The 13,640-nt window shown below is 39.2% G+C and overlaps 1 protein-coding gene across 3 annotated transcripts in view; it reads right to left on the reverse strand.

The window, feature by feature from the left end:
- Positions 1 to 4,910: 4,910 nt before the first annotated feature.
- Positions 4,911 to 13,640, reverse strand: part of LOC131243477 (uncharacterized) — a 29,194-nt gene continuing 20,464 nt past the window's right edge. The window contains exons 7-10 of one of the 3 annotated variants that reach the window (XM_058242854.1): positions 11,030 to 11,116; positions 5,600 to 5,706; positions 5,379 to 5,446; positions 4,911 to 5,296 (exon numbers count right to left, since the gene is read on the reverse strand). In XM_058242854.1, coding sequence (XP_058098837.1) covers positions 5,163 to 5,296; positions 5,379 to 5,446; positions 5,600 to 5,706; positions 11,030 to 11,116 — 396 coding nt within the window. In that variant the 3' untranslated portion in view covers positions 4,911 to 5,162. Of the gene's footprint in view, positions 5,297 to 5,378; positions 5,447 to 5,599; positions 5,707 to 10,991; positions 11,117 to 13,640 lie in introns of all 3 variants that reach the window. The other 2 variants (XM_058242856.1, XM_058242855.1) reach the window with 2 other exon arrangements.

Consider the following 13,640-nt stretch of genomic DNA (forward strand, 5'->3'; position numbering starts at 1 on the left):
TCCGATACGCACGTGGGATGAGTTAAAGGCCTCTATAATACTGGCACGTGTGCTTGCTTGTGCATGTGCGGCGCTCCAAACTACTGGAGAAAAAAATTGATACTCTGAAAGAGGGTGATGGATGATACAGGGCCACTTAAAAAACCGAAGTCATGCGTACCATTTTATATATATTAGACTAAAAATTAATGATTATATAATATCAGATTGGTGTGGACATTTATTGAACGGTTAATAATAAAAAATACCTCACAGGTGTCCAAAATCAGATATTAGGCCTGTCCATACAATCACAATTTTTTTATTGTAATATAAAAAGGGTTTTTTCCATAATTAGAGGGTTTAATTAGGGTTAATATGTGCCACGTGTACAATTTCTAAGTGCCTGCGTATCAACCGTCATACGCCGCCAAAGTATCAAAACTCACTAAACCAAAGACGGGTGTGGTTGTCGGTTGACGTTTTCTTTTTGTATTGTGCTGCGTTGTGACGGTGCTATCTACAGTGATAGTTCACCAACATTTTAAAATGCTGGTGACTCATCTATATACACGTGGGATAAGTTCTTGGCCGTCTATTCAATTCATGAGGATATTATGGATGGTCCAAGGAACTGAACTTACACTGATCAAACAATATTAACCAATTTAGAGGATGGCCCAGCAATCCAAACAGAATGGTAGATCAGATGGTTAAGATCATTAGAAGATTTTATTTTTATTCTTTTTTTTTGGTCTATGTCCCTATCCGTAGTGGGATCAGTGGATTTGATGGTGTGGATTGGCATACATGTGTTCCAGTTGTGAGTGCATGAGTGGCTACTATTTAATGAAATGTGGGTGAACTATCACCACAGTCGACTCTAAAATCGAGGGAACACTTCCCAATCGGCCACGTGGATCACGTGATCGTAGACGCGGATTAGATACTGACAGGTTGAGCAGCGAGAAGAGTCGCTACTGAAGTGACGTCACCAAGTTCTGTGGGACCCACCATGATGTATGTATTGTATCCACACCAGCCATCCATTTGGAGAGATAATTTCAGGGCATGAGACAAAGAATGAGTTATATCCAAATCTGGAGTGGACCCCACCACAGAAAACAGTGGGAAGAGTGACGACCACCGTTGAAACATTCCTAAGGTCCAATATGATGTTTATCTGAGATCCAACGTGTTCATAAGTTAAGACAGACATGAAAGAAGGGAAAACACAAATTTAAGCTTGATCGAAAACTTTCGTGGCCCTTAGAAATTTTAAATGGTGGACGTCACTCTATCCACTGTTTTCTATGGTGGGGTCCATTCGAGTTTTGGATCTGACTCATCCTCTGGATCATATCCTAAATCGATATCTCCAAATGGATGGACGGTGTGGATACAACACATACATCATGGTGGGTCCCACAGAACTTGGTGACGTCACTTCAGTAGCGAGTGTCGCTACTCAACCTGTCAGTAGTTAATCCGCATCCCGTGATCGTCAGCGGCCATGCAAACGTCCTAGTCCAACCAGGTCGTAATACGTACAGTACAGTTCTACAAGATGTACGGCCTTAGATCTATGCAAGTGGGGCCCACTGTTTATTATTGATCCAAGCCGTTGGGACTTACCATGGATGGTACATCCATCAAAAAAGCCAAAATGTGGGGCCCACTTGCACTTCCCGTGTGAATTGTTTCTCAGCCGTGAAACTTTTTTTAAGGGATTCAATTTTTTTTCGTTTTGCGAAAAAATAGAAAACAAAAATAACTTTGTATTTGAAAAATAGCCCACATTAAATAGAAGAGTCCAGCAGGACTTTCTCATTGCTTTTTATGTCTTTTTCATTTAAGACTTTAATAATAAATGACAAAAGCATGGGTCTTATTTGGTTTCTAATTTTTATTTTTTTATTTTTGGAAATAAGATTTTCAGTTATTCTCATGAAAATGAGTTTGGTTATGTCTTTTTCCTAGTTTTTTTTTTTTTCGAAGGGCCCATTTTCTCAGCCGTTCAAGGAAATTATTTCCTCAAAAGTGAGAAACAATTCGTGAGAACGAGAAGCTGCGTGGGGCCCACACAGATTCTCGTGAGAAATCCACTCCGTCCATCCGTTTTGTAGGATCACAATAGGACGGCACTCCCAAAATCAGGCAGATCCAAAACTCCTTTGGGCCACACCACATGAAACAGTAGGAACGGATACATCCACCGTTGAAACCTTCCTGTAGACGACCATGATGTTTATATGCTATCCAAACCGTTTATGGGGTTACTATACAGAGTAAAACTGTAGGAACAAACATCGTCTTGATACAAAACTTCAGTGGCCCCGCAAAGTTTCCATTGGTGGGCGCTCAATCGCCACTGTGGTGTGGCCCACAGCAGCTTTGAATCTGCTTGATTTTTATATTTCTATCCTGTTGTGGTATTTCAAAACTGATGGACGGAGTGGATTTGTTAAGGACATCTCTGTGAGACCCACACAGCTTCTGACTACTGAAATTTCACAGGCAATCCGCGTTTACGAGAGCCCATCCTTCTCTCTACGCCCCTCCATTGCAATTGACTTCTCATCCCTCCTCTAATCTCAAAGGTGGATCCCACATGATAGACGGCCTAAATCACTAATCATACCTTTTTCCTATATCATAACATTACAAAGGATAGTTCGGATTTTTTGGGCGAGTAGGACAATCAAAGGTGAGCTTCACGTGATGTACAATGATTAGTCCTTTTTATTGTTTTTGATATGGATCGTCCATTTCCTAGTAATGGGTCCAAGGGTTAGGATGATGTGATCAAAGTGACTTTTTATGGCCCACGGGCAATCAAAGGTGACCTTGCCTTTCTCATCCATTGACAAAGCGGTTAACATCATCATAGCAGAGTAATTCTTGGGAAAGATTGGCAATCAAAGATATTGGAGTCTTTTCTATCATATTTAAAAATAAAAAAATTAGTCCATTTTTGTAATCATGGCAGGGTGGCTAAGATGATGTAGTTAAAGTGACTTTATGATGAATGAGCAATAAAAGTGGGCCCCACAAGATGTATTGTAAAGATCAATGATCAAAACTTTCGGAACATTTTAGTTGCATAGCCACTAGTTAGTTGGTTGGTTAGGATCATCAAGTTATAGCCACTTTTGAAAAACATATGCAATCAAGGGTGGGCCACACATTTGGATCCTTACTCTTGCTTCGATGGTAGACTCTCTGGAGTTTCAACACCGGTCAAGGGTTCCAGTATCCATTGGTGGTGAAATCCCACTACGGCGTGAGTGTGTGGGGGTATGTGCGTTAAATAAATAAATCAAGGGTGGGCCACACATTATAGGAGATAGAGATTTTCACTAGAGGTGGGCATCGAGTCGAGTCGAACCAGATTAAGTCCAACTCAACTCGATCCAGTTTTTGCAAGTACCTGAACCGAACTTGATCCGATTCGAGACCGAGTCCAATAGGGCTAACTCGATCCAAACCGATTCCTTGCTAACTCGATCCGAATCGATTCCTTGCTAGCCTGTCGCGAACCGAGTCCGACTCGGTTAGGGAAACCGAGTCGGATCGAGTTGACTCTCTCCGATCGATTCGAATTATGCTAAGTCAAGCCAAGCAGGAGACTCTGGTGCTAGGAAGAAAACGGGAAGAAAATCGGGAGAGAAAGGAGGAGAGAGAATGAGAGAAGGGAAATTGGGAGAGAAAGAAGGAGAGAAAGGAGGGAATGAGAGGAAGTCGGCTCGGGTAGGGTTAGGGTTCGGGTAGAGGAAGGGTAAAAGTTTTTTTTTTAAAAAAAAATTGACTTTATACTACCCGATTCCGGTCCGATCCTGACCGGATCGAATCGGATCGAGTTACTACATGGTCCGAACTCGACTCGGTTTGGCATCAAATCCAAGTGGGTCTACTCAATCCGACCTGACCCTGGCTTTCGGTTCCGGCCGGATCCGACCGGTTCGGTCGAGTCGAATCCGACGAGTTGGGTAGGATCCTGCCCACTTCTAATTTTCAGCTTCTCTAATATAAATAAAATCAAGTCATCTTAGCAATTGATCCAATGGTTTAGAATCATCCAATCAAAGTGCTTTCAGAGAGAAGGGAATCTAATTCAATACACATGATGGATGGCTTAGATTAATGACCAAAACATTTTTCCACTGACTAATCAGGACTAAACTTGTGTTTATCAGTGCTTACATTTGTGTAGATCATAATTTAGGCCAGTCCATGCATCATATGGCCCACTTGATGAATTAATTGCCAAGCCTCAGCCAGCTCTTTGACCATCCCACTGAGTTTCCAATTGACTAGGCTCAAAATCGAGTCGACTCGTCTGAGTTTCAAGTCCACTAACCATGTTTAAAACTTTTTTTTTTTGTTAGCATGTCAGTACACCCACTGTCAGTTCACACTTCGCTGTTAGCCACCCCCACTAGGGAATCGATAGGAGGACCTCAGTGTTGAAATGAGGTATCTTTCACTCAGTCTACCACTTGAGTTATGGATCTGGGTGTAACCATGTTTAAAACTATATGCACAGCAACATTCTACAAGTGGGGCCCATTGTTCTTTCCAACTTGGACCATCCAAGTTAGGCCCATAATATCAATGTTATGAATTGCCAACTCCTGGCTTCCTTGAGGTCTATAAATGTAATTGCCAAGAAATTACAGGATTTGCTGAGGTTTTCTTTCCCATGCATGCAGAAGATATTGGATGCCTTAGAAAACTAACCAGACTAGCTTTAAATATTTAAATATTTATTAGTTCGCTAAATACTTTAAATTTAATCATTAAACTAACTTGGGTTATTTAATTATGGTCTGGATGGTCCATCTGCTGATCTGTGGACATATATGACACATATCAACAACAACAACAACAACAACAATAACAATAACAATAATAATAACAACAACAATAGCAATAACAATAACAACAATAGCAATAACAATAACAACAACAGCAACAATAATAATGATAAACCATAGCCAACAATGTGTAATCTATGGTCAGGAAGAGCAAACCATGGACCCACATTACGGAAGTGGACGCACGTCGAAGTCGTATGATCCAGTGATTCCTCATCAATCAAAATTTTTATGAAATAATTAAAAGCAAATAAACACAAGTTCTGTTGTACAAAATAATACATGACTTGAAATTGCCTGGAATCCCTAGCTCTCTTCAGTCAAAAATGGAAAAGACATCTCTGAAACCCCATTTAAACTAGAGCAGCATCTCTGCAATCTGTATCGCATTAAGGGCAGCTCCCTTGCGAATCTGATCGCCACAAACGAATATGTCCAACCTGTTCAGGAATTGCCACTTCTTTTAGTACAAATGCCTGGAGATTGCTGATATAATAATTGGACGGTTGTTACGAATCTTACCCAAGATTTCCGTCTTGGGACACATCACGACGTATCCTACCCACTGCAACATCATCTTTGTTCGATACCTGTAATCAACACAGCAAACATTTTAAAACAACTCACATGCACAAAGATTACTTTCCATAATGGATAGAGCAATCTAACAATGATGAAGAAAAATCAAAGGAATGGGACAGCGAATTCAGGAATTATCCTTGGGCAAGGAAAAAAGGCCTCAGAAGAAGGGACGGATGAGGCCAAGGACAGCAAGGGCCAGAGGGACGGACGTGGGACAGACAGCAAGAAGGAGCGGGTGCCAGAGAATTCTTTTACCCATGTGAACCCCCTGCCAAGGCTGCAAGAGATCATGAATTTTCCATGGCATCACCCATTTCATCTCAAATAGGCTTATGAATCTCCACCAAATTTCATGAGCCCATCTGCAATGCATGAACCATTGATCCACCATTTCCTCACCACAAAGAGGATACAAACATTGGGAATTATCTTTTTTGAATGATAGGGAGTGATCAAATTTCTACTAAAATGATAATCGAAAGAACTTTATCCCTTCCCACAATCCAAGCGATAGCTACCACCCCAGCAGCATGGTTTTAAATAGAGGTTTTGATATATAGCAACCTCCCTTCTGGCTCAAAGACAAATAACACCCTCCCTCGTGCATTTTTCCAAATAACACCTTCCATTTTTCATATCGGTCAAAAACAACCCTGTGGTTAACATCCATTGGCAAAACGTGACAGGACCATGTGAAAGCTGTTATAGCAAAACATGATAGAACCATGTGAAAGCCGTTACAGTTGACTGCTGACCATGGAAAAAGAACTGTTTACGCTTGGCTTGGGGATGGTAGGATTTGGGTTAGGATCTGGGAGGAAAGAGGAGAGGTTAGGATTGGGATTTTGGGATTTTTGAGGGGGGTAATATTGTCATTTTTAAAAATATTTTGCTAACCTCAGCATGGTTAGTTTTTTTCCATCCAAAAATTTAACAGCAGCATGGCTTTTGACCATATTTGGGGGGGAAAAAAAAGGGTATGATTTGGAAAAATGCAAGGGTGGTTATGTCTTTGGGCCAAAGGGGACGGCTGTTATGTGTCAAAACCTCTTTTAAATGTCATCCAATACGACTCAGTATCACCCAAGCCGTATTGGTTTCAATGGGTACTAGGAAAAGGTATGGCCTGGTCCACTACGACATGTATCGATTTCGCTCAAGCATGGATTTTGATAAGGAATCAAGCACATGTCAGGCTTGATGTATGGCCTGGATGCATTCCAGATGCATCATTTCTCTACGGCTTCAAAAAGAACACCTCCTCAACTAAGAGCCTGTATTGATCACTTGCCAAATTCCACATTGTTATCATGTGACAGACGTCCATCTCAATTTCAATGCATCCCCCGTCAGAATTCACCAATCCAACCATTGAACTGTATGCAACTCGTTCAACTGTCCCAACTGTCCATCATCGGTAGATGTATCAGATGATCCATTAGTCCCTTCTAATGGCGCAGTGGTTAACCGTTCTTCAGTTTGAATAGATCCTTTATTTGATCCACTCATTGAACCATCAACAAATCAATATGTGGTTCCATCAAGCAATCTGATGGTGGATTCCTCTCGGATTGCCACGCTTTTTGCAAACACGTCATTCTTGGGATCTCCAAATACAAGGGATTGAGATCCTTTCTGTCACAGTGCCTTCAAGTACTCCATGCATGTTTTGAACTTCTCTACAGCTTCTTCGAAACTACTTCTCAAAAATTTCCTCCTTGAGTGATATCCTATCATTCTTGATTTTTCTACTATCCTTCCAAGTCTTCTCTATTGATTCTCTTGCTATATTATGCCTTGTTATATTGTCTTCCTTGGCTTCAGCAGCAGTTAATGGTGAAGGCTCCATCAGATCGGCTCGATCATCCTCTGACTCCAGATTATCGTGCGTTGTTCTTTTGCCTCCTTTCAAACCATGCTCATTGTTGAGTCTTGCATTTAGCTGAGAGTCTTTGCTGTGGCTAAACCGGTCCTCGTTGAGATCTGATGGACACATATCCAACCTCTGAATTGTCTGCAACCCCTTAAATTATCCCAACAGTCCATCCATCCGTAGAGGTATGATGTATCAGATGATCCATTAGTCCCTCCTAATGGTGCATCTGTTAACCGTTCTTCACTTTGAATTGAGCCTTCATCTGATCCACACATTGACCATCAACAAATCAATCTGTGGTTCCATCAAGCAATCCAATGGTGGATTCCTCTGAGATCGCTAATGCTTTTTGCAAGCACATCTTTCTTGGGAACTCCAAATACAAGGGATTGAGATCCCTTGTGTTGCAGTTCCCTCAAGTACTCCATGCAAATTCTTGATTTCTCTATTATCCTCAATTGTCTTCTCAACCCTATTTTCTTTTACTGATATTTCTTTAGAATATAGTGTTTCTAAACAACCAGTATATAAATTATTGCTCACTTTCGTGACACCAAAAAAGGTATTAATATGGAACATAATAAAGCTCATAGGAAGAGAGGTAACAATCGTGACGATTGGAAGCTCGGTGGTAATGATCAGGGTTACTCTTATGGGAGCTGTACAAAGTGTAGTGATAGGAATTCAGGTCAGAATAGACATAAAAATAGCACACCTCAACAACATCTTAGCGATAAAGAAAGGACTGGTTCATGACAGGTTAAAGGTTGAAACTTGGGATTTTCTGAAATTTTGGAAATTTTCAGAATATGGAGTTTTAGAAGATTTTTTGTGATCTTTGGAATTCTGAAATTTCTGGAAATTTTTGGAGTCTGGAATTCCAGATTTCTAGAATTCTGGAAAATTTTGGTTCTGAAATTCCTGAGGATTCTGGAATTACAATCTAGAGTTCCTGAAGAATCTGGAACCTGGAATTTTGGAGTACTTCTCTGGAGATTGGGAAATATAAATTTGGAGAAATCAAAGGAATTGGATACTTTTGGATTAGAATTTCGCAAAATTGGGAAATTAGGGTTTAGCAATTTGGGAACTTAGGACCTGTTTGGATTTGGAAGAAAATAGAAGAAAAGAAAGGAAAATGAAAAAACTTTTCCCATGAGTGGACGTTTTTTTCTTTTTTTTTTCTTTTCTTTTTTTTATTTTTTACATACACTCACACCACATGGGCACTCAAACCCATGACCTCAGCGTTGAAACACAGTCTGTCTACCACTGAGCCATGGAATCATTATACTTTCCTTTTGCTTTCCTTTGTTTTCCCTCAATCCAAACATGTCCATTGGGAATTTGAAAACAATAATAATAATAGTAATAATACAGGCTTCGCTTCCTAATGGGGAGAAGTTGAAGAAACTAGGATGTCGAGATGGATAAAACTGGGGAAAAAAGAAATAAAAGAACTAAGAAACAAAAAGGAATGGAAATTTTCTTTGATACCAAATTTGATTCATCCAAATTGTATCTACATACCATTGACAAAGATTGCACTTGATAACGAAACCCAGTAAATCGATCACGCAACACATGTAATGAGATCACCCAAGTAACTAATGCTACAGATGGAGCAACGCATGCTCAAAGAAGCAAAACATGCCTTTTAAATCATTGAAAACAAGAGTTATATTCACATCATAATTTATTAAATCCATACATGTGGCTCTAACTCTATAGCCATGAGTACATATTTGCTAATTAAATGCAAATAAAGTAACTAGAAATCCTACTGGTTATGAATTGAATAAAGAAAGCACGAAAATAACTTTTTTCAGAGGTAACACGAAAGAAATAACTCTATTGGCTAAAATCTTCCTAGAATATCTCTAAAACAACTGATGGAGAGTCCAACTTTCCTAAAATTCATCTCTAAGACATCTAGCTAAGGTCTCTTTTCCTTCTATATATCTCTTGACAGCTCATGGATATGGACTGCTTATAGACCACCGTATTTGCATAGTAGGTTGTGTGATTGCCTAAAAGACACCTTTCTAGCCTCGTAGCTTGTATTAGTAGGTTGTGCAATTGCCTAAAAGACACCTTTCTAGCCTCGTAGCTTGTATAGAGTCTGTTTGTAATCAGATTTCCTTCCATATCATCCTTAATGTCTTGTACACCAACCATATAACTATGCAACACTCTATGGTTGCTTTACAAAACTAAACATAGCAAACAACTGATATCTAGCACTATCTAATGCTGTTTTAGATATTCAATGCCAACTAAAACTCCAATTCCAATTGGACTTCCATCTACATCAGTCACATAGACTGTGATACACAACCATATGGGTTTTCTTCTGAAAGATGACGGCTTTTTCTTAAAACCATATGGGTATTCCCTGCTGTATGGTTGATTATACAACTGAATAAATATACGGTTGCACATACCAGACTCAGAACTGAAAACTAACGGATATATACAACAATAAATACTTTCCAAGTGCACTTGTGGGGCCCACAGTCCAATTGGCCCCACTTATTAAGGAATCTAACACACATGAGGCCTGACGTGTGGCCTGGATGCATGACATTAATTCCAAGTGAACCATAGAGCCACTAGAAGCAAAGATTTCTTTCTCCTCTTGACATCCATGGGACCACCTTTCTGGATGCAAGGATATCAAGGCTGGTATTAACCACACCACATATCAAATGCTTTTAGATGTGTTCTACTTCTCATCTTCAACAAGGACCAAAATCAAATACTTTTATGCGTGTTCTACTTCTCACCCTCAAAAGAGACTTATGTTGTCATCAAGAGGGGGGATATCAAAGCCAGCATTGACAACACTCCATATGTCAACAAATCAAATGCTCTTTTATCTTCTACTTCCCATTTTCAACAAAGACCTAAATCATGTGCTTTAATGTGTGTTGTACTTCTCAACCTCAACAAACTAAGTTGTTGTCAAGAGGGGATAAGCCTAGAAATCTAGAAACCATGGGGGAAAAAAGCATCACTTCTATCAATGTTTAGGCTACCTCAATATTATATAACAGATATAAAATTCATATCAAATGCTTTTACATGCCTTCTGCTGATCATCCTCATCAAGGACCTTAAGTTGTCACCCAAGGCTGGCAATGGATGAACTCGGCTGAATATGCCCAAAACCTGCCATTCCAAATCAGACCTTGAGACCTTTCGAAGCCAGACAGTTGTCAGCCCCAAATAACCCTAGAAATCTAACGATCTACATAAACGGAACTGCAATCAGACCTTATTGTAATCAATTACCTCATTCACTTTATGTTTATTACCTTACATGGAACTCTCCAACTCTTCATCATAATGGATAAAAAAGAACCTTCAGCACTAAGCAACCAATGCCATAAACAATTGATCCTCTCCTTGGATGTCCATATGCAATGTCATAGCTTTAGTTTGCAGGAGAGGTATTCAACTTCCATTTAGTCTTTACCACCACCTGACATATCTGTCTCTTGCATTCTCCTTTACTTTTCATCTATAATTAAATTCAGGGTCAACTATATGCATATATGAGATCTCCCACTTCCCCATGTGTGCAGGAGAAATAGCGGGGACAAGGCTACAATGACAATGACAATGATGATACATGTGAGAAATGATAGCAGATACCTACATGCATACATACATACATAGATGGAGGGAGAGAGACTAGAGAGAGAGAGTGAACCTCCAGAGGAGTCGGGAAGTGATTGGAAGCCCGATCATCAATAACAACTACACCAGCAGAACTCTTGAGAATTTGTCTCGCAGTATCCTGATAAAATCAACAAAGAAAATGAATAGGAAAAAAGAATTAAGAATGACAGAGGGCCATCAGATAAGAAATTTGTGTTATAAAATTTAAGAACAAAATAATTAACAGAGTAAAATTCTCTCTATTAGATCTTTTTCTATTGATATTTTTATTCAATCTTTAGTTGACAAGTGAAGACTAGAATCCAAATTAAATTTCCTGAAGAATTCATTTTCAATTCAAGTAAAACTCACTAAAGAAGTTTTTCCATTTCCATGAACTTTTCATTAGCATCTTCATTTAGATATTAATGGTCTATGTGAACATCTATGCTCTATTTTAAGGTTTCCAATTCCAACCCACTTCCTTTACTAGCATTTAAATTTAAATACAGTCTTTCGCACTCAATCTATCTATTGCAATAGTGATGATAATTCCTAATGTCCTTTTTCTAAAGCTTACCAGTCCAAAAATAAGATAGTTTGAAATGCAGTCTGCTGTCAAATACACCATTCCAAGCCTTTGTAGAGGTTTACAAATCCCACACTATGTAAGGCAGCCCATGTAAAAGTAACCACATGTGCCAACCTGACACAACTGTGTGAGATTTAATATAATCCATCCACTGAGTGGGTCCTTGTAGTGCCCAATCTAAAAGTTAGGCTGGTCCGCTTATCAGGCTGACACAAATTTTCAAAACAAATAGACGGCCAAAGAAAACATGGCCAACTTTTTAAAAGCTCTTTGTTTATTCAAACACTGCCTACCTAATCAGTGGATGGGCCTGATTTTGGGACAGGGCATCTACACGACAAGACCTGCCTAATTAGCGGCTTAGATGTAGCAGTTGCACATATCTTCCAGGTTGGCACATGTGATGCCATTTAGATGGGTTGCCATACACAAGTGTACGGAGTTAGCAAAGTTCCTTTTTATAAGCCATCTTGGTATTCTTAATGGAACTCTATTTACTAGACAACTTTCATCAGCAGAAAAGGGACAAACGGATAGTAATATGCATGTGCATGGACTTAATTGTTTGATGTCCACTCAAAATTAAAATAAGAATGCACACAAAAAACAATGGTGAATGCACACAAAAATAAGAATGCACACAAAAAACAAATCTGGTGCGACTTCTTTTCCCGTTTCAATGTCAGTGGGTGTCTCCCTAGCACTGCTCCCTCTATGTTAGCATATTGGCATGGTTTTAACTTAGGTGGTTCTTCAACCCATATCTGGAGGGTGGCTATTCTAGCCATTTGGTGGGCTGTCTGGAAGGAGAGAAATGATCGCTGTTTCAATGATGTTCACAGCTCAGCCCAATCAGTGGGTTCTTTTGCCAAGTTTTTGTTGATCGAATGGGCTTCCTATGTAATGGGTCTAAAGGACTTTAATTTCCTTTTTTTTAGGTTTGTAGTTTCTTGGCTTGCTATCTCAGCAGCCCCGCTCTGTAAGTTTCTTTCTTTTTAATGCATCCCCATTACCTTTATAAATAAAAAAATTTAAAAAAAATAAAAACTAAAAAAAAACAATGGTGAATGCGAAAAAGCCTAGGAATAATCGACAAATCAAATAGGGAACAATCACTTACAATCGGTTTGTATGGTACAAACCATTTCTTATGCCTTCTGAATTTTATTTTCCACTTTTTTCCTTCAAAATATAGGATATTTTTCCAGAGAAATATACTTGGAAAAATGGGTCATCGAATAAGCTAACATATGACCAGCTGTAGATGATCGGTTCTCATTTCTCAATCAAATACAAGAGGGGGGGAAATGTGAACTAAAACCACATACAACAGAAAAACAATTCAGAAACTAGATCAGAATAAAAAGATAGAGATTGTATCCCTATTACATGCATATCTAACATTGGAGCCTTTTTTTTAAAAGGGTCATTTGAACCTTTTTTACAAAGGTGAATCTTCAAAAACTGCCTGTTTGGATTGGGGATTACCATGGTAATTCAACGGAAAGTGCCATTATTGTGATTTTACCACCGCGAAACCAAAGACGGTAATCGTGAATCAATTGCATATAAAAGGAATTTGTAATCATTGCGCTTTTCAACTGTATTAGCATGAAAATCTTGAATCCAAACCAGCCCAAAGTGTTTGGATTTGATAATTTCACAGTAATAATATTGAAAAGTGCCATCATTACCATTTTATGCCGATATACCAAACACAACAATTGTCGGTCAAATACAGATGTATGCAGGAGACAGGTAAAAGAATTGTACTCATTGCACTTTTCTAATACATTACCATGGTAATCCTCAATCCAAACAGACCCTTAATGTTTTTTGTCACCAGAGTTTTCTATATAATGGTGCATTTCAACTACCACACATTCTAGTGAGAGTAAGTAGATAGTACTTAAGGAAGAATATTTATGAAAAATGCTCCCAACTAAGACTGCAACTAGTCTAGGTGGCCCAAGCTGAACCCAATTCCAGCACGCTTTCACGGATGCACAGAACCCAGGATGAGCTTTCAGGTTCACTAAATAAATGGGCTGGGCCTACCTCGAGTCTGCCT

Source organism: Magnolia sinica, chromosome 4 (genome assembly GCF_029962835.1).
Source record: "Magnolia sinica isolate HGM2019 chromosome 4, MsV1, whole genome shotgun sequence".
Classification (NCBI taxonomy): Eukaryota; Viridiplantae; Streptophyta; class Magnoliopsida; order Magnoliales; family Magnoliaceae; genus Magnolia; species Magnolia sinica.